The sequence below is a fragment of the Saccoglossus kowalevskii genome, chromosome 9, assembly GCF_978046115.1.
Source record: "Saccoglossus kowalevskii chromosome 9, keSacKowa6.1, whole genome shotgun sequence".
In the NCBI taxonomy this organism is placed as follows: domain Eukaryota; kingdom Metazoa; phylum Hemichordata; class Enteropneusta; family Harrimaniidae; genus Saccoglossus; species Saccoglossus kowalevskii.
In genome coordinates this window covers 32,265,901-32,288,041 of record NC_140649.1, presented here as the reverse complement: position 1 = coordinate 32,288,041, position 22,141 = coordinate 32,265,901, and the positions used below count along the sequence as shown (strand labels likewise).

Here is a 22,141-nt window from a genome sequence, read left to right as displayed (position 1 = left end):
AAGGTCAAAGTTCAATGTTTTACGACTTGCCGTTAAAGTTCATATGGTTAGGTCAGGTGGTAATTCATAAATTGTCATTTGTTCTACAAATTCTTTTCTACCATCATCCTGACTTCCACCATGGCAAAATGTGTAAAACTGTTTTCAGGCGTTGAATTACCATTGGTTGGACTCGGCACGTGGAAAAGTAAGCCGGGGGAGGTTCAAAATGCGGTCAAATCGGCATTCAGCTGCGGTTACCGTCATATAGACTGTGCGGCATGTTATGGAAATGAAAAAGAAGTTGGAGATGCTTTCAAGGAGACGATTGGTTCCGTAAGTTGTCGCTATATCTTGTCTTATTTTGTTATTCGATTGGTTGGCACCGATAACTGGGAAGTCCCTTCCTGTAAACATTTCCCGTTATATATTCAGGCCAATCAAAGGAAAAGAAATCCAAGCGTGCAACATTTTGTTTTGTTTGGCGATTTACTAGGAGTTCCTTGAGGACCCCGTCCCTCAACGCCCCCACCCGCCCCCACCCGCCCCCACCCTCAATCCTGAAATTTAATGAAACATTAATTGGCAGCTTATCAATGGAAAAGTTATACAAATGCAGACGGACTGTGACGAATGTAATAAACTGCACGCCTAGTCTGTATGGGAGAGGGTCATGGTATGGAGGTAAATTGGACTGTCGACAGTCCTCGGGCCTAATATAATTGTGTATTCTAGAGATGGGAAATGCGACTTTAGTCCCGAGAGGCCGTCCCCCTCTGCAAGTTTCTAGTTGATATGAATAATCATAATTGATGCTTATGTCATGAAATAAATTATATTAACACGAGTAGCTTTGCGGTGAGTGGCTTTCGCGGTAATTGGGTTTGTATCTGTAGGGTTTCGCGTGGAGAGGGCTTTGTTTCAGTAACTGGTCCTTTCATTCTTGCTGAGAATTAAAGTTATATGTTTCTTTAACAACTGGCACTATTCTGGGAATACCATCCTAGCAGGAGTTCCAAAATAAGACACATGCTCTGATATTGCCTCTAGTTTCAAAGACCAATAAACATTACCATTATGATCTTATTGGTGTTGCAAAGGATAGTTGAATATTGTTTATTGATATTAATAATCCCCATAACCGCTTTCCAATATAGATAAATTGTAGTACGTAACAAACTATATAAAGTCTCAACAATGAAATAAAGGAATGTATATATTTACATTATTTATACTTATTTATTACCGGTATACTGTTATTGCTACTGTACTGTATTTTATAAACTTGCTTGGCATTACCAACCCCAATTTTTCCTTGCTACAATGATGTGTAACTTCATACGGGAATCCTGATAAAGTTCACAACTTAGCAGTATTAGGGATTGTCAACTTGAATCTGCAAGTTGCAGAGCACGTACCTAAGCGCCCCACCCCCCCCAGCAAGCCAAGGCGGTTTTGATATCGAAATCAAGAAACTCTCCGGTTTGACACAATCTGGGAAGTTCGAATTACTAAACGAAGTACAGGACGACGAAGCTGAAATATCCAAGAACCAACACATACCAAAAATCTCAAAAGTGAATATTCGTGGTGTATTTTAATTCTAATCAGACCGAAAGTGGGAATTTGTTAGTACTAATAACATATTGGCAATCCACCATGATTTCCTTTATAATCACTTTTTGGCGATCCGCTCCGCTAGGATTGCCCTTATAATCATTTTTGTAGGTTTATATATGTGTGTGTGTGTAATTTCCAGTGTTTTCACATATTATTTCTTCAGTGATTTTTTTGGCTTGGCCGATTTCACTCAAAATTGGCAGGTAGGTCACACTTTCACCCTAGTTATTGGAAACAATTTGTCCCACCGTTGCCATAGAAACAGCCAAAGAAATGCATTTCCTGCAAATTTGGGATAAAACACCCCTGACATAGCTCATTCTACTCAGCTTGAGTGTGGGCACAAAGTTACTATTTGAATTTTTTTTCATTATGGTACCGTGAAATTTGACTCCAAAGTTGGGGTAACTGTTCACCAGGAATGGCTTTTAACTCTTCTGTGATTTTTTGGGGTTAGCCGAATCAGTTCAAAATTGCAGGCAAATCACACCTTCACTGTAGTTACCGGTAGGTTGTAAAATCTGAACACAAATTCTGGCCCACCGTATGTTTGGCAACAGCCAAAAAACTGATTTTGTTAATACATTCGCGCCAAATGTATCTCACCCTACATTTCTACAATTAAAAAGCATGGAGCTCATTATACTTCGCTTGGGTTTAGGCAAAAATATGCTGTTTGTTTTTCTTATGTCTATTTTCATTACCGAGAAAATTTACCTCATCAATTTTTCATCAGCAACAACTTTTAACTCCTCTGTGATTTTTTTGGCTTGGCTGATTTTGTTCAAACTTAACAGGTAGGTCGTACCGTCACTAATTGAAAAAAAAAACCTGGCCCATCACTGTTATTGCAACAGTCAAAAAGTGAATACTTTCGCCTCAAATTTATTATCTCCTACCAGTTTTGTAATCATAGCCGTGTTCAAATGATCATGCTTTTTATTTTGGCTACTATTTTGCCTTCAATCTAGAAAATACTATCGCAAAACAGTTGGAAATAATAAATTTAACAGCAGAATACGCCCTAGCAATAAAATATATTGACTTCTAAAGACTGAGTGTTTTTTTGACGAACTTCGTATATGGTGCCCGGTGCCTACCGTGGCACCGTGAGTGGAGCCGATCGCCAACCAGCCTACCGGCTTGTTTAAGTTAGTAAAAACTTGTTAATAATTATGGAATGATTTGTAGGCATAAGATTGTTATGTGAACTTCGTTCAGTAATGGAATACTGTGCGATGACGCTATTTTCAGGGCCAAACTGATTCAGACTCCTATATTGGCTATGTCCAGGGCCGTTTACTAGTACCAACCTACTTACTTGTCAGTGTCTGACTGTTATATACAGCCCAGAACACGTCAGAATAGTAAAAAAAAGTCAGCTAATGTCAGTTGCCCGTGCCATGAGGGCCGGCCACAGAACCAAAATAATCTGTCAGCCTTCGCCGCCCACAGCTTCAATATGATTTTATATTGCATAGAAATGAACACTAAATGCAGCTATCCCGGTCAGCAATCGAATCATCAATCTTAGTGTTTTTTAATGTACAGCGACGTTATTGCTACAATTTTGGGCTTGAACATGTTCTATATTCACCCAAAACAACAACGAACCTGAAACAAAAGTAACCGTCCGATCCAAATGACCTGCGTCTATGAAAATCAAGTCTTATCTCCCTTGTGTTTATGATCGACAGAAAGTCGGGCCAATCTACCATGATTGTTTGCTTATCAATTCACAAAGGTCAAACACGTTTTTAAACACAAATTTAACGACGAACATTTTTGAAACGAATCAATGTTCTGGTTATCTCTGGTGCAACTGCAGTCTTTGGAAGAAACTTGTAGCCTGTAAAATGCAATTTATGGTACGCGACTTAAAAACGCAATTTACAAATGAATTTCCCAACAAAAGTTTAAATGTTTTAGTTGTATGTGCTGTGGCACTGGTGTGGAAAGCTGTCGAACAAAATGGCAACAACCTTCGAACGCGTTGTTATGCTAATTTTATTTCCGGCATGTTAGTTGACAAAGAAATGAAAGATTTCTTGAATTTTCGGCGATAGCTACATGGATTTGAACCAAAATGTTATCGGCAAAACTCAGAATGCGACAGTGACAGCCACTGAAACGTAATTGAAGGCAAATTAACACGTCAAGCAAAAAGACTTTTTCTAGTCGTAGCGTAAAATGGAGGCACATACCATTTTGAGGGGAATGGAAATCAATTGATTTGAGGGTGTTACAATAAGCGAGGGAGTAAATTGTTTTTATGCTACGAAAAAAATGAAGACCTTGAACATACTCCTTGGACTTTAGTACAACGTAATTTTTTTGATTACCTAACGATTTTTGGTTCATGTGCTGTAATTACAGATCACATAACTAAGCGGCCGTCCCTCAGCAAATAATGAAGCAAAGGTATTTTCAATGTCAAAATCGTGAAACTCTCCCTTTTTACGCAAACTGGGAAGTTCGAATTACTAAACGAAGTACAGGACGACGAAGCTTAGATATCCAAGAACCAACACATACCAAAATGATCTCTCAAAAGTGAATATTCGTGGTGTATTTTAAGTCTAACCGGGCCATAAGTTGGAATTCGTTAGTACTCTAAATATCCAAATATATTTTAGTATAAGGTAGTAATAATGTATTTATTCTGTATCAAGTTTGTTATCCCCGATATAAACAGCAGCCAGTTCCTTCTCCATGAGGTTATTTACTTATTTATTCATAAGAACAAATAATGGCAATTATCGACTTGGGGGTGCAGTCCAATCTCTCCAAAAAGTTGAAAATCTAGACAAAAAGGTTTGACTTCATAGGTCAATGACTTGCCGCTCCTGGTAGGTTTGCTCAAGAACACATCTCTCCCCTCTATATAGTTTGCAATAGTGTCTCACTGGTATTCTTTGCAAAAAATATCATGGTAGTCTAAATGTTCCAGCACTTTTATAATGCATTTGTCAAGATTTTTTGTGTCATATGATATCAAAAACTACTATTATAATTGAATAGTTCATCTATTGTCGAAAGTTTTGTGATTGTGCATTAAACAGTCAAACAAACTTTGTGTAAGTCATGTGCAACCCCACTATAGCAACATCTGACCCTTTTCACTATTGGTCACGATAAAATGATAGACATCTCTGCATCTATTTCATTTGCATATGAAAGTACCCAGACCTGGTAAGAAATCTTACCAGTGAATTGCAGCCCAGACAGTCAGCTGCGCCTAACAGTACTCCAAACTTGCTAGATTATTAATACTGTCTGTTGACAGTCTATATGTAACCGATTGAAATAATTAGCAGTTAATGATTTCATACGATTAAGAGTAGGTTCTAATTGAGCATGTGATGTAAGTCAATTGTGTACGATAGCTAGTACATATTCATGTCAATGTACGATAGCTAGTACATATTCATGTCAATGTACGTATACCAGCTGTTACTTTTGTTTGATACCTGAGAACTCACTATCAGTGAGAGTAACTGGTACTTAGTGGCTATTGTGTGTGAACTTCAGTTAAAACTGCAGGGAAAGTAAGAAGTAGGTCAAAGCCAACTACATGTATGTGTTAATGAGTACAATTAGAAAAGATTTATTAGCATTGCTAATTCAGAATTACAGTGTTTGAAGTGAATTTCCTATACAGAGCTTTCTTGGTAGCTATAGGGGTAACCATGGAGACCAACTTGAAGATGAAATCACCTATAAATGTACAAGCAAGTTAATGGCTACATAGTGCTAATTAGGGCAGAAACTAAATAGAATAGCTTAATAAAGAATTGAGGTGATTAATATTAATTAGTTAAGTTAAATAATTAGACATGTAATTATAGTGTTTTGGATGCAGGCTCCTTTCAGATTTTAATTTTACACTATTGATAATCATGCACAGTTATACCTTGTTATCCAGATTTCAAAAGCTGTAAGCACATTCCAGGCAATTCCCCACTTTTTCAGAATCAATTGGCAGAGCTGTGTTTCACTCCATATAGGGATCAGAGAATTTTAAAATCATTTAAATAATGCCTGTCAAAATGAACACCACCATCTTTGTCCGATGATGGAATCCTTGACCCATGGCTGGCTGGAATAACCCCCCAGTAAAGATATAAGTTTAAAGCTTGCACATTTGAATTAGTTAGCAGATAGTTCCCGGATGTTCCACAGTGTTTTGGGACAACTCTGTGGAAAGCAGTTGTATTCGTGCTTAAAACAAGATTTAGTTGGGATGTAGTGCTCGTATTCAGCTTGTTTATGAGAAGAGGAACCAGAATCAACATTTCCAGCTGTATTTCAAGATTTCCTATACAACAGGAGTGGGTGAATCTCACCCTGAACTTTCGGTGACTCTGTGGTGACATCAATTCATCACAAGAAAAGCTGACTGGTGACATCTGATGGCGGCTGTAACTATGCTGGGTATAGTAATTCTTCTTCTCAACTTTTCTACATTCCAACTGTCCGCTGAATAAGGCTTGTACTGTGAGTTGGGATCTGTAGTCAATGTGTGTCTCACTGTACAGAGAACAGTACAACTATTTCTGAATTACTACGATTGATTATGGCTATTGTTCTGAATTTCTACAAATTAACTTTTGATAACACTGTATTGCACAGTGCCCTCAGCACTGTACCTGGGTAGTCCGTGGACATGCACACCCTGGCCATGCCCAAGTTGTTGAACAGCGCCCTTAATGCTCTACCTGAGTAATCTGTGGACACACCCAAGCCACGTCCAATTTTGCTGAGCAACGTCCTCAACAGCGGATTGTATAAAATCTCGGGATCCGTGCACAGAAGCTGACTGTGAGTGAACTGTGACCTGATGTGAACATTGATGCTGAACTGTTGAAATATTCATGTGTTCGTTCCATGTTCACATCTGTGTTTTTTGATTGATTGATGGTTATTTTTTCATTTATTGTTGATAACATTGGCTCTGTTAGGGACAAATTAGCTGATTTTATTATTCATTGAGGGACTGATTAGCACATTTATACTCAATCTCTAATTAGTTAAGATTAGGTTTTCTTTCTTTGATATATTTTAGGGATATATTACCTCACATATTTATACGCATATGCTAATCTTTGTACCTTTGATTATGTTACTGAAGTAGATTGCATTAAAGATTGTGAAGTTGAAGTGTCTGTGTGTGCCGCCTGGTTTTGTCACCCCTGCTTCCAGTCTTAGTGACTATATCGATGAACTACATGTATTTTTCCTGTGCCAAGCCCCAACATTTATCTTTCCTCTACACATTTGTCCCACTGTATCAATGATCTGTGAGGCTTAGTGAACAATGACTATGTGTTACATATAGAAATAAAAGACAATTGATGAAGGCCCCAGTAATCCAACATGTTTTAAACTGGAAAAATAAAAAGAAAAGTAAAATTTAATTTAAATTGTAAAAAATACTAGTTAGGAAAATATCGGTTGCTTTTTCAAATTTCACCAAAGCAAGGTTTAATGCTCACATCATTTGCCTGTGTTGTAGTTTACTAGCGTCATTAGGATTGATGATTTTAGGCTCATGAATATGCATGAGTATTTGTTGGAGCAGGTAATGAGTGTGGGGAGGGAAGGTGAATAAACATGTCTAGATTCTATTCTGTTTGTAGTAGGTTTAATCCAGTACCATGTCCTATAATAATATATTGTGTGCAGATACTGCATGAACGCGTGTCATCAAAATAGGCTCAACCTTTAATAATTAATCAAAGTGAACTTGACACAAAACCAAAACGATTCAATAATTTCTAGTGACAATAATTTCTATTTATTTTTTAGGTGGTTGAACGGAAAGATGTGTTCATTACGTCTAAACTCTGGAATACTAAACATGCTGCTGTTGATGTGAAACCAGCATGCATAGAGAGTTTGAAAGATTTACAACTGGATTACTTGGACTTGTATTTAATACACTGGCCATATGGATTTGTGTAAGTTTAAATAACTGTAATAATTTCCAATTGTAGAAACAACTTAAAATGTCTGTGTTTGTTTTTAATAACACATTTGGTTCACAGTAGGTACAATGACAAGTCATACATGTAGTATAGGAATGCATCGTGCTGAAAAAGAAAAGGCCAGCTTATATAACACTGTAACTGTACTGTAACTAATTTGACACTAGCTTTTTACTTGACTCACTGCACTTCAGTTGTACTTTGGGCTCAGTTGGTGTTTACCACAATTTAAAAACTTCATTAGAAATCCCAGCCCACTTACTATTCTTATTTTAAAAATCTACAATATACATTATTCATGAAACATGATATTTTGTATCAGAATAGTTATATGTACATACATATTAGCCAGTAACAAACCAATTAATCTTTTCTCTCATTCTTCTAAATCATATCTTGGGTAAATTCAAGCTCACTGACTGACGCATATGTCTATAAAATCGTCGCCAGTTAATAGACAAGTTTTGAGTACCGACGTTTCTCTAAATCTTGCACGATCTGGTGTACAAATTTCACCAATTTCACCACGCCATGCTAGATAGCTCATCAGAACACCGGAAACCAGAGAAACCCGCAATACATTCCATGAACTAGAAATGAAACTCCCATACTTGCACAGAAACCGACTGATGGCACTAAAACCTGAAACTCATCCATCGATACGTATTGATGACCTACATGTACTTTCCATTATTTTATAATTCACTCAGTCACTAAAAACCGGACAGGGACTATGCCATTCATTGAAAATAACTTGTTTACTTCATCATTAGAAATATTGGTGAAAATTTCCCCAAGAATCCAGATGGAACTATCCAGTATAGCGATGTGTCATTGATGGAGACTTGGGGTGCAATGGAAAAACTGGTTGATGAAGGACTATGTAAACATATTGGATTGTCCAATTGTAATAGTAAACAAGTGGCTGAAGTATTGGAAAAAGGACGAATAAAACCAGCAGTTTTACAGGTATAATAAATATTGCTGTGGTGGACTGTTATTTTGTGTTCCATTTGCATTTGTGTATTTCTAGAGCAATATTTTGTACATTTCATTCACCAATTTCTGTCAAACCTGGTAAAAACTACAAACGTACGTCATATCATACATATTTGCTCTTTAATTTTATTTCAATCAAATATGGTGGACTAACTAGTGCACATTTTGGGCATGAATAAATTCTAATACTTGGTATGATGTCTAATCATATAAGGTTGCATGGATACCACTGATTGGTGTTTTTTCATAACTTTAAAATTAATGCATAGATAATTTCTCTACATATAAATAATATTATGAATGACTTTTCCCGTACGTCAATAGATATCACCATTTTCTGAACTACACTTCAAACCATGCATGCAATATTGCATAATACAATTTCAGTCATCTATTCACATCATGGCTGTTTATCACATCCCCTTCTTTTTATTAACTTATCATTCATTACAGGTTGAATGCCACCCATACTTCAACCAAGAAAGATTGATTAACTTCTGTAAGGAGAAGGATATCGTAGTAACTGCATCTAGTCCATTGGGATCTCCTGATAGACCCTGGGCTAAATCATCTGATATCATCTTAGTGGAAGAACCCACACTGAAGGCTATCGGTGACAAGTATAAGAAGAGTCCTGCGCAGGTAGCTCTCAGGTATATATTCTCTATTAATGCATAGTTAGTGTTCTATTGTATGAGAGATCATAGTCACTATATTCTTTCCTGGTGTTCCGGTATGGTCTTGGATGTGCAATATATTCAGGCACAAAATGGGAGCTTATCATATGTTTGTGTTGTTGGTTCAATAGGTAGCTCAAGAATCCATCTGTCATATCAGATGGGACAAGTGCAAGATATCATACATTATCTTATATTTATGTGGGTGTAGTCTGAAAACAAAAACTTATAATTTCACCTCAGTTACTGGTAGCCATTTTATTTAAATTGATAATTACAGCTTTATTTTTTTCCAATCTCCCTGTATTTCCAAATGTTAATGAGTAGCATAGAAGTAAATAACATACATTATTAATGTTTTCACTCACACATATGTAATGAATAAAGGATACTATTGTAATGCAACGTCTATCAGACAAAAATTGTACAGTGCTACTAACAATAATATAAGTACATTTTGCCACTAGAACAAGTGCCATTTCACTTCTAGACCTACCGGGTAGTATTATTTCACTATTAAATCTTGTGTCATTATCCCACTTGATCTAGCGCCATTTGCACAGAAGCTCTTTCCATGTCCATTTCATAACCTACATACTTCCCAACCTGGGTGAAACATCTCTTCACAGGCTCATACGGGGTATGGAATTGTATTACTCTCTCACTCAGTTGGTCATATTTTCCACTGTAAACAAGTTGGTTATAACAGTCACAAAATGTGGGGGTGTACAACAAAAATCTATCTATATTATTGATACAGGGGTTTTGTTAAGAGCCGGCCGCCATCCATATGGCCTGCTATTAGCCCAAATTGGCCGTCTACTCTCTGCCCGCCTACGCCGGTCTCGCTGCAGCACTTCGCACTGCTGAGAGACTTTATTTTTTTTTGGCCTGTTGTTACATGATGATGGCCTGCTATTAAGTGCATTTGGGAAATCCCTGTGATGTATTTACAAAGCTGAGAATTTGCAATATACTACCCCAGCATCCACCATTCAAATTATTGTTTGTAAAACTCTCCTTGGATTTCACCAAGAGAAATAATAGGGGTCACTTTTAAATATTGGGGGTATGGGAAGCAGAATATGAAGTTAACAAAATCTGTGTTCATAACTACATTACTCATCCTCAACCCTACCAAAGTCTTATTCTTATGTAAAAATGACTAGGGTTTATTTATTATTTAATTTGTTTATTTCAGATTCAATGTTCAACGAGGTGTTGTAGTTATTCCAAAAAGCATCACTCCTGCAAGAATTGCCCAGAATTTGGAGGTAAGAACACCATGTGTAGTTAGGTTTGTTAATTTTTTTTAGTTATAATTGATTGCTATATAGACATGAAGGCCGATATTATTCAAAATTAGTACAACCTTCACACATAGTGGGTTATCAATGTTCATTGTTTCCAATTGAATATTCTAGCTGATTTGTTTGATCTTGTATTATAATTTGAATAGAGATTGAAACAAAATTGATGAAAAACATCTTCATTAAATAAAAATCTCCAAATATACTACTGAGAAACAGTACATGCATTCTGCTCACAGGACAGAAATTATCCTACTTCTATTTTGCATGGTGACCTGTGTAAACCATTACTTTTCAGATTTCATTGACTTTTACAATATGGCTGTATTTTATGTTGTTGGTTGTTTTTTTGACTTTATTTATTTAATTCTGAATTTGTCCATTTTTGCATTAATTAAAACAGTTCTGCCAAATGTGCTTCAATTGTCATGTCAGAAAAAAAATCATGTGTTAAATTAATTGTACTGAAGAAAATCATCGGAAGCTGATCAATAATCATGTAATAATTTAGAAACTAAAAATTTGATAAAATGTTTGTCATCTCTGGGGGAACTTTGCATGGTTTAGGGTTTTCAGGTGCTTCTGCTAGGTCTGCTGAACACAAGTATAGTGCATTGTGAACATTCTATAATGACATTACATAATATAAGAAGATGAGTCATGTAGTCCTGTCATGTTTAGTAGTCTTGATCAAAGAATCAGGTTTTTCTGACAAAATATTCAATATGTAACTTCAGCAATATGCACACGACAATAACTGTGACATAGGAATTCAAGAACTTTCACCTACCGGGAAAAATATTTTGAAACAAGAAGATATAAACACCCCCCAGGGCGTTGTTATTTTATGTGCATGTCGCATGTCATTAATTATTAATAATGAATCTTTCTATAAAATTGAAGTGTCTGCGATTATAGTGAGTTTGAAATAATGTTATTGCAGGTGTGTGACTTTGAATTGAGTGCAGAAGATATGAAAAAAATTGAATCACTCCACAATGAGGCTACTGGGCGTGTGTGTGTTCCTGCAATTGAGGTATTGTTACAATCCAACTGTATGATATTTCATGATTTTTTATGGATATTATTCTATGAACAAAATGGCCAACTATTATGTTTTCAAAAATATTCATGTGTAAAATATTTTATTATGTTGACATGCAGAAAAACCTGTCATGGTGTATGAGGCATGAACAATGAATAATAATAATTTCACCAGTTACAAACAATCAATCTATCCCACTCACTCATAGTATTTGATAATATAATACTATGTCTGATTTTTCCTCAGGTTGATGGGAAAAGAGTTCCAAGGGATGCCAAACACCCACTTTATCCATTCAATGAACCTTTTTAGTAATACCTCCTTTCATAGATGGTAACAGCTGGGTTGCATTTAAATACACTTAAGTACAATTCGTATTGTGGTCTGTTACATTATATCTCATGGCTTGAATAATCTTTATATGCATTAACATCAAAACATTTTCTGATGTGATATAACAACGGTAATGCTCTGATTATTCCTTAAGTATTGAACATCTATTGCCAATCTTGGTATGTGAATGCTTTTCATGCATTGTATTACTGTTTTGATCATAACGTATGCTTGTTTCCAGATTTATATTCCTTCGGCGCAGGATGGTAATGCTCGAATAAAAAAAAAAATAAAAAAAAATGTACATTTGCCACATGTGATCATGCATCTAATACATGTGTATTACACTACTGTCGTAATATGAAGCTATTAAAACTTATAATCTGTACCCCATCTTTGATTTTATGTGTCACTTATTGGTTGTGTTTTCGCAATCTGTGTACAATTAATGCCCTGAAAAAAAAAACACATCATACAATAAATGGCTTGACCTGTTTCGTTGCAGGCCAGTGAGTCTGTTGATTTCAATTGCTATACAATTATGTGTGCCACATGTTGCACAGTTTATTGCTCTCTATTAGCAAGTGTGTTTACAAATACTCCATAGTACAATTAGTTGAATATCAAAATACTGAAACAACGTGCCAGTTGTTTCCAGCATCAAACCATGGAGGTCATGTACCTTACTTACATGTAAAACAGTTCTACACTTCCACCACTCTCTGCGACTTGTTGCATATGGACTAATGGTTTTCCTGTCAGTGTAATTTGATAATATCGACCTTGGTTATTTAGCCATTAGTCACCTTTATTGATATACATGGTATGGATTGCTGTATATCATCATTTATACCACTCAAAGTTGTGTTATAGGAATATCAAAGTAACATTCATATGCAAACAATACCGTTTTTTGCTTCAGTGTGCTGAGTGTAAAGGGTTGGCTAATGTCATACCATTGTCTGTCTGGATTTCTGGATGTGTCTATTCTTGTGTGCCAATATCTCAAGAACCAATGAGTTGATTGGAATGAAAAATGTATTTAGTAATGGACTCCAGACCAGTTAAGGTTTTGGTACAAATATATAAACAATAATTAGCTAATTTAATTATTACAACTGTTTGCTTAAATCGATTAAATTGTTGGGATACATTATACATGTTAGAATACATTATACATGTTGGGATACATGTCTATGACATATGATGTAGGCAGCCATTTCCTTTTTTGGCAATACTACTATATCATTTTCACCTATGTACCGTTTTTTATTGATATTTGGCACATGTTTCATAAAGATGTCTGTTTTGCAGGGAAGTGCATAATGTTTTATTTTATGATTGGATTAAAGATCGTTTACTGCCGGTAATATTTTTGACCATACAACTATATCCATGTTACCAATTTAAAGTCTCTTATTTTTGTCATACTAATCATAAATTCACAAATGGCAAAAATTTCTCCTGTGATTGACAAATAGCTTCTACAACAGATTACGACGAAGTTCAGGATTAAACTTTAACTGACGCTTCAAGTTGTATATTCTCAAAAATACAATTTGTGCTAGTCACTTTGTACACGTTCATGTTTGATTTGTACTTCGATCTCATTAAAATGTGAAGTGCCTTTAATTTCCCGTCATGAAAACATTGTTAGAAAGAGTATCATTGGGTAACACCATAATAATTAATCTAGCACATACTTACGATAATTGAGACGTGCACTTTCCTTCCATAAATAGGAGAAATGGAAATGTGTGACCATATATTAGATTGCAAATTTAGAAGTCGTGTAATAATTGGACTTCTGTTTATACTCGATTAGTCCATTATTCACCCTCAATAACTGACTATACACTACAAATTCATTCAAAAGCAAATTACCTAGCCACATGAGACTACCTGGTCACATGACCAGTGATTTACATAATATTTGATTGCATATTTTATGCATGTAGCACTACATGTACATAACGATTCAAGTTGTGATTAGATAAAGGACAACAGATTGTAGCCATCTTGCTTTTTGCCATATTTATCTTAGGTAAGAATAACATTTCTCCTAGTCGCAACGGGATCTGTCATTAACGATGATTTTTTTTCTGGCATAATCTTGACTAGTACTTCCATGGAGAGTGGTTGGGAATGAAAAATTCTTTATATTGAAACTTGAAGTATGACATAGATAAATTGACAATGACGAAATGCTGAAATGTTTGTCACATGTCTCAGAAGGTCATGATGATTCAATATCAATGGCAACATTTATGTCTCCATGAAAGTAATCCCATTCACTCAACACTCATTAAAACGCGGACATAATAATCTCGATATTAAACATCGTCTTTTAGGTTTATGATAATTGTTTCAAACAGTCCAATAAATAATTCTTCAAACGCTACAATAATTATTAATCAACAAGTTCGAACCTTTAATACCCCGTCTTGCACATGACTAGAAATAATTGATTATAACTATCGACACAAGTCTTTTTATATTGACTTTTGGTTGTAGTGCACAATTTATCAGGTATTTGAAGAAGAAATCAATTGACTACACCAGTAAAAGTGTTAGTTGCCTGGCTTTCTTATGATGGCTGGCAGTATTACATTTTAAATCAATATGAACTTTAAAATCTGGACTGGTTAAAAATGAATCTTGCTAAATTACACTTTCTATGTATAGATACTATTGAGACTGGTGAACTTTTGAGTTTGAAATATATTTTGTTCCATCCAATCAATGTATTGTTTGTCTATCCGCTCAAAAGAACGAGACTATGTTACAGCTGCCCAATCCTTTGCATATATATATTGGAAAGTAGTATTATGTAATCAGTTATTATTAACGTATCGGACATTGTTCATCAATTAGTAGCATCTGAACAAGGATCGTCAAACCTTTCTTGACAATGTAACTGTCCGAAATTGTACACTATTCACCTCGAATCTTGAGAATTGAAATATATATGACAAAATACATACTGGCCCATTTATGCACCAGTATCTGAGTATACATACCTGAGTAAGTCTACCCTATGTACCTCCAGAACACTGTCAATGTCAATACAATCGTGATCGAGCACCCAAAATAGGCTTGTGGCATATTTTATGCAAAAAGCGTTTTGAATTATCAGACATCGCCACCACTCACACAACGTTACCATATATATTGTAGTTTAAATTGTGTATTTACATTACCAGATTTCAAGACGTGCAATTTGGATATTCAAGTACTATAGCTAATAAGCACAAATATCGCTCCTTTATACGACGTCATTGTTTAATAACGCGGATAATTTTGTTAATGCATTGTATTTCGAAAATTTTAAAATATCACTCTAGTCCGAATGATTCATAGTCTCTATTTGTTAATGTTTAACTTCACATGATGTCACTGATTTGGCCATGCTTTGTAATGTATCTCATATTTATTTAAGTTGTAGTTTTTTCCGGTGTTTTCTTGTTCAACTTTTGCTTAATAGTCTATGGTTGGCTGGCTGTGAACAAATTATAATTTGTAAATATCATCACGTGACACTGAAATCAGCGAAGTGGTATATATGGATGGGATTGTTAATATGTGAACCAATAAACCGATTGTTTTAATACGTACGTCACAGTGAACACAAATATCACTGTCCATGGAAGATATGCAATACAACGCACATGTATATGCACCCTGTCCATTTATTACTTTATAACACTATGCAAAGGACATTTGAAACCAACTCAAATATTTTTACATCACCACAATTGTGTTTATATATAAAATGTTAAAAGCGCAAATCAGTTGAATGGCATGGTTTTAATCTATTGCGACTAGAATCCCATTAAATCCTCTGTGTGTTGTTTAGCGGGATTATTTGACAGCTGGTGGTGTCTCGCTGTCTTACTGGTATTGATGCTGTACTGGTTTATCCGATATGCAAATACTTGACATTACACGCTTGTCACATGTTAATTATTCGTAACACTGTCTTTGACACATTCATTACAAAGGGTACACACGTTTAAGAAGTAATAAGATACCCTGGTATGACAATATTTAATTTACGTACTACTGTAAACATTAGAAATAATAATTCGACAGTATCAGAGTACTATGGAAAAAAAATATACGCATCAATCATTTAATGATCTTGCATATACTAAAAAAACACGAGTGATATGATTCATCAAACAATCCTCACTGATCATTCTTTTGGGCCTCTCTAATTTCGTTCATGAGTGTGTTTAGGGCTCTTGCCTTTGTAGTAAATTTTTCCTCCGAGTCGACAGCTCCGTAATGTGACGATGCTAATAACTCTTTGCATGGGACTAAACTTTGTATCATTTGCACTAATTCATAGTTTAACTTCAATTCCCATCGCTTGGTGTTTGGGGGTATGTACTTGGGCAAATTTTCTTGAATATCTCCACCAGCAGAATATATGTCCATGGAGATGGAAACATTAATGAACTTAGAAAGTTTCGTGATGTAATGTTGATGATCTGCCTCGATATCCTCATAACGAACTATTTTGTATCTATCCTTGTAGGATGAAGGCATTGCTCGAATTGTTTCTACATTTTGTGTCCATGTATGACAGAATTCGCTTACTGCATTTTGTATTTTACTGTCCCAATCCAAAGCATCGTATTGCGATTTTACTCCACGTTGAGTTTCAAGAAATGACACTGCAATGGTCCGGGGATCCTGCATGAAGTGGATGACTTTCAGAGTAGGGTCTCTCATAAGTAAAATTACGTATTTAATATCGTGCATATAATGTGTTCTGACTGCTATGTTCTTATAAGCATAACAAACGTTTGACATCATACTTCCATCAAGTTCTTTGCAGCCTACGTAAAATGCACCCGACTTCCAACAAACCTGCTCATTCACCAAAGCATGCAGTTGTATCATCTTCTGACTAATTGTCATTGTCTTGAAACTTGATACAAAGCACTGCAAATTGGGTGAATCAAACTTACACCGGAGAATATCATGGAGCATTTCAGCCAGTCGTGGAGTGAACATGCTTTCAGCTGGGTATAGTAATTCAAGACATTCTCGTAATGATATCCCAGGTTCAACAGCATAAAAAAATTCTTTGTTATTTCTAAAAATCTGATCAATGAATGCTGAGGCGTACTGAGCAGATGAAAGAATCAATAAGCGGTTTTTACCGTCTTTGTCATACTCATGGGCTGCAATTGCTGCATTCAGTTGCGGAGTTTCTTCTGTAAAAATCTCTATTCCAGCACCAGCTGTATCTGGCTGTGTGTCAACCTTTGATGGAGCAGGTATCTGCTTAAATATATCTCCCGTATTGCCGGTAGAAGGTTGTTGTTCAATTGATGCGACCTCTGAGAGCAAAAGCGGATCTCCCCCAATCTCAGACAAAGATCCTTCTTGTGCCTCATTTGATGTCTCCAAATGTAATAATGGTTCTGGTAGCATGTTCTCTGTACCTGCATATTGTTGTTGCCCATCTGTGTCTAATGTAGCAGATTGTAAGTATTGTGGTTGTGGTTGTTGTTGTATATGTTGCTGTTGTTGTAATTGAAGCTGTTTTCCATCAACTAAATCCGGAATATACTCTGGATTGCTAATTGGCTGCAACTGCAACTCGTTCATGTTGTTCCCAGAGTTAATGACATCAGTGTCGGTTTGTGTTGCTTCGATTGATTGATCAGTTAAAACATGATTAACCTCAACATCTTCTGACTCCAACTGCAGAGAGCTATCACTCACACCATGATATAAATTTGGGTCTAACTGTTGTTGCTGTTGTTGTTGTGCTTGCTGTGGTGTGAGAGAACCACTTGATATAACACTATCAGTTGTGTCTTCAACATTTCCCAATTGCTTCTCATCTGGTTGTAGCTGTGGTTCTTCTAGTATGAGAGTACCACCTTGTGTAATACCATCAGTTGTGTTTTCAATGTTTCCTAATTGCTTCTCATCTGGCTGTAGCTGTGGCTCCTCTAGTATGAGAGCACCACCTAGTGTAACACCATCAGTTGTGTCTTCAACGTTTCCTAATTGTTCCTCATCTGGCTGTAGCTGTGCCTCGTCTACTATGAGAGCACCCCCTGATGTAACACTTTCAAATGTGTCTTCAGCTATTCCCAATTGTTCTTTATGTGCTGGTAACTGTGAAGGATGTGGCACACCTTCAGGTTTCCCAGCAATATATTTCTCAGTGTTAACACCTTCATCAACCGATGCCTCGCTATCACTTTCTTCGTTATCATCATTATCTTCAGATGATGACTCAGATTCTGAACCAATCCATTCCTGCAAATTATGAAAGAAAGACGTTTCAGAGGATTCTTCTGGCATACTCTCCTCTGACTCGTGCTCCTTATTAGAACCAACGACCTTTTCTGAACTACTCTCTTTATTGATTACCTTTTTCGTAGCAGTTAATGTATCTTGATCAACAGTCTTAAATTCATCTTTGACAGCCGGTTTTTGTTTATCACTCATTGTATTTTCTATTTCCACTGTCTCCGAGATTTGTGTATTCGTGGCGTCTTCTTTACTAGCTGACATGTCAACTAGACCGTCAACCTTGTCAGTTTTAGCTGTTTGTTTTGTGTTATCTACAGGAATACTGTTCAACTTTTCTTTTGTGGTTCCAGTTTGGGTATGCTTTCCCTTCTTTCCCTTCTCCTGTGAATAAAACATATTTTGGTTTTCATTACAGTGAGTGAAGATTAGTGGTGATCATTTTTCTAATTTATTGTACGTGTATGGTGTTTTACCTATTCATACAATAGCAACATATTACAACCAGATTACGTTTATGATTCTTTGAAGAATAATTTCCGTACAATAATCTAATTACAGTGTAGAGGCATTTAATAACTGTATTGCAACTCAAAAAATATGAAACCACCCGTTGTTCATGACTGTATGCCCGTCTGGCTTGATGCTACTATATGCAGTACACTCTGTCGACATTTAAGCCAGACAACAAACACACTATATTTGAATAATCCCACTGCACTAAGCAACGTCGAGTACTGCGCACATATGCGACTGATAGGGCTTACTGTGGAATTAATAAATTTTTAGCAACAGGGGTTGAAATCCGCCCCGGGTAGCATTTCTGTACTTATTCGATCGTAGCTAGAAAACAGAGGCCGATAGAGAATAACCGAGATTCGCTGGTATATACAACGTTACCAACATTTCCGTGCAATTCACATGTCATTTGCGTGACTGAAAGTTTAAAAAACACGGTGTTTTATATAGTCGGAATATTAATTAAAATACAATAGCGAAATCGACTGACAGGTAGTTCCTTACAAACATTGGTATAACATATGTACTACCGTATTCACCTACATCTAAGCTTTCAGGTGATAGAGGTTGTTATAGTAGAATGCTAACCAACAATTACAGAATGTGTGATTCAACGTTCAATTTTTGCCACGTTTTGCACATGTCTCCCCCTTAATTGAATTAACATCACATTTTGATGCCACATTTTGAATATTTGTTTATAATTTATTTGCTAAATTGAACCAGGTAAACATAATTTTTCATTCACTGCACGTGTTAGGCAAAACATAAAATTCAACAAAATAAATAAAGTAGATTAATTTGTAAAGTTTGCAACTTCAATTTGGTGTTCAGTCGTTAATGAAGCACCTCTCTAAACACGGTGAGCATTCACAACAATCAATGTAAAAGAGTTCATCTAGCTTGCAATAATATTTGTTTCTTGTGTTGCTAACCATATTCAGTGTCATATTAAATATTGCAACCTGTACACATGTTTATCATATTTTAAAATGCAATCACATTCGAGCATAATTTAACTAAATCAATTTAAGCGTATACATCCTCCAACTCCAGGGTTTATGCCGTTATTGTATAAAAATGTAATATCGCATTTTGTACTACAAAACTTCAATTGATAAAGAGATTATATAACTTAAGAAAAACACATTCAAGCAACATAACATACTATTACAATTACCCAATAATGTGCAATTGTGTGAGTTGAATTCTAAATAATGTAAAAGTACCTCTTTTGAAAAGTAACTATCCTCATCGATGCTCTCTTCATCTTCACTACTGTCCTCAGATTCAGAAACAGCTACTGAATCCTCATCTTTAACACTCTCACTCTCAGTTTCGCTATCACCCTCGCTATCGGACTCACTATCTGACTCAGTGTCACTACCGGATACCATGTCACTCTCGTCTACTTCGCCTTCTCCAGAACGCGAACTCGTGCCCGTTTCCTGTTGTGGCTTCAGTCTCTGTTCTTTGAATAAATCAGAGTTTTCAAATAAAAAATGTTTCACCTCATTGTATTTTGTGTTCACGGTTTCTGGTATTTCGGGTAATCGTTCCTGTATTGCTTCTAATTTGCTGCCGACAACAGGCACCTTGTGTCGCGTTCCATGGTAGTTGTAGTAGTATGTGACGCATATAAAAGTGAGTAACACTGCCACTATAAGTACGTATCCACACTTGCATTTTCCCCGACGTGCCATACTCTGCGTCACCACAGTATCCTTATCCACACCTGGCATGAATAGGAATGGACGTTCCGTATTTACTGCGCTATTTGACTTTTTCCAATCGATTCGATTGTCATACAATGGTTTGGTTAGTACCCAATTGCCACGTCGTTGTCATGAATATATACACGGTCAGCAAGGGTACAGCTGGCGCATCAGTATAAAACATTTTCAATTGAAAGCGATTCATGGGATTTATATGAGAAGCACTGTGTGGAATGGAAAAAGCAATGCAAATTTGTTTGTGTTTTATGGTCATTGTAGTGTAGACGCGCATAATTTGCACAATAAATTATTATGGAGGGCGGTTTATTTTGTCTGGTGTCGTTGGGAATTTGTTCTTCAAATATGTAATATAGCGGGCGACGCACAGCTTCGAGCACGTATTGCCACTCTGTATTTCAGATGGCGTTTAATTTTAAGTGATGGTATTATTAGTTTCACATCACCACAACGACGATCGACGTATGACGTTTCCCATGTTCAGAAAAACAATCCACTTATTCTATAAGTTGCGTTCTCTAGCTATGATGCGCCTCTTTGGCATAACTGGGTGAAAGCGTCAACTTGGTTTGTTCTATTTTCCATCAATGGACAATTGTACTAAAATCCAAATGAGAAATAACCACACAGTAGTTGGCGAATTGAACAACGTTGCTTTCACTTATGTACATAATCTTCACATCACATTAGAGATTCGTCGCTTGAGGGCGTAACGCTTAGGAAAAGACTATTGCAACTCCCTGCAAGTAGAGACATTACACAATTATAAACATTTATAAATGAATCACGACTCGTGATTGACAATATGTATTTTAATTCAAATTATGAATCACGACTCGTGATTGGCAATATGTATTTTAATTCAAATTTTGGAGAAGTTCAACATTTCTTCGAACCAATATTATGCGTTGCTAGCAACAAAACAACCCTATTGTATAAAAGGCGGTGGTCGTTGCGTCTAGTATGCGCAAAATATGGGTCTCATATAAATTGAGATGGCGACTTTGACTGTTTGGCAGACGAACGGGACAAACTGAAATATTAACAAGCTTTAACTAGGTGATTTCTTTGGTGATTGGAAAGCATCGAAGAAGTCACTAGTGGTAATTAGTGCATGTCGCGCCCAAGCCAAAGTTTGTTGGATTGTGGGAAAACCAATTCGGGCCGACCACCGCCCTTTAACCATGAAAAAACAACGGGTATACGGATACAGAAGTAGAATATATATAATTTACCTTGAAATGCACGTTCGTTTAAACTATTGTTAACTGTCATAGACAATATTGAATACAAATTGATGTGATAATGGCATTTCCTTTATTGTCTCAAACATACTCTAATATTATATGAAATGTAAGACTATTCAATCGGCACTTATGGCGTCCAGTGCCGCTTATGGACTACATCGACTGAAATAATGAGGGCGTACAACGTATGAAAACTCTCAAAAGAAACAATTAGAGGGAAGTGTTCTATTATTACCATGGTTATCCCGTTATCACAATGTGACAACGCCCTCAGCGGTGAATGACACTGCTCTCTTTGTTTATGCGCGCGATGATGTGTACGGGAAGAGGTCCCACGGAACACAAACCCCAATAAATATACTGGTTGATCCCTTTTCACAAAAGTTAAGTGCAAATTGTATCGGCATTTGGGT

General features: G+C 36.2%; 2 protein-coding genes across 3 annotated transcripts; one reads left to right on the top strand and one right to left on the bottom strand.

Annotated features, from left to right (window-relative positions):
* Window positions 1–34: 34 nt before the first annotated feature.
* On the top strand, window positions 35–12,343 carry LOC100379040 (aldo-keto reductase family 1 member A1-like). Its single transcript, XM_002741602.3, has 7 exons — window positions 35–315; window positions 7,408–7,559; window positions 8,360–8,555; window positions 9,039–9,238; window positions 10,464–10,536; window positions 11,516–11,608; window positions 11,864–12,343. The coding sequence occupies exons 1-7, from the start codon at window positions 121–123 to the stop codon at window positions 11,927–11,929; spliced, it is 975 nt and encodes a 324-aa protein (XP_002741648.1). The 5' UTR covers window positions 35–120; the 3' UTR covers window positions 11,930–12,343.
* A 3,278-nt stretch (window positions 12,344–15,621) lies between these two features.
* LOC100378147 (uncharacterized) lies at window positions 15,622–20,624 on the bottom strand. 2 transcript variants are annotated; one of them, XM_006825097.3, is made up of 3 exons: window positions 19,978–20,624; window positions 18,350–18,613; window positions 15,622–18,235 (listed from the first exon to the last, which is right to left on the bottom strand). In XM_006825097.3, exons 1-3 carry the CDS (start codon window positions 20,488–20,490, stop codon window positions 16,139–16,141), a joined length of 2,874 nt encoding a protein of 957 aa, XP_006825160.1. In that variant the 5' UTR covers window positions 20,491–20,624; the 3' UTR covers window positions 15,622–16,138. The 2 variants fall into 2 exon arrangements, with proteins under 2 accessions (XP_006825160.1, XP_085359536.1); XM_085503410.1 differs by having other exon boundaries at window positions 15,622–18,613.
* Window positions 20,625–22,141: the final 1,517 nt, after the last annotated feature.

Excerpts from the sequence above, each read along its gene's own strand:
- LOC100379040 (XM_002741602.3), top strand. The coding sequence starts at position 121 with ATGGCAAAATGTGTAAAACTGTTTTCAGGCGTTGAATTACCATTGGTT. Across the intron at positions 10,537-11,515 it reads GAATTGCCCAGAATTTGGAG|GTGTGTGACTTTGAATTGAG; the intron begins GTAAGAACACCA and ends ATGTTATTGCAG. Across the intron at positions 11,609-11,863 it reads TGTGTGTTCCTGCAATTGAG|GTTGATGGGAAAAGAGTTCC; the intron begins GTATTGTTACAA and ends ATTTTTCCTCAG.
- LOC100378147 (XM_085503410.1), bottom strand. The coding sequence starts at position 20,490 with ATGCCAGGTGTGGATAAGGATACTGTGGTGACGCAGAGTATGGCACGT. Across the intron at positions 18,614-19,977 it reads ATAGTTACTTTTCAAAAGAG|GAGAAGGGAAAGAAGGGAAA; the intron begins GTACTTTTACAT and ends TTTTATTCACAG.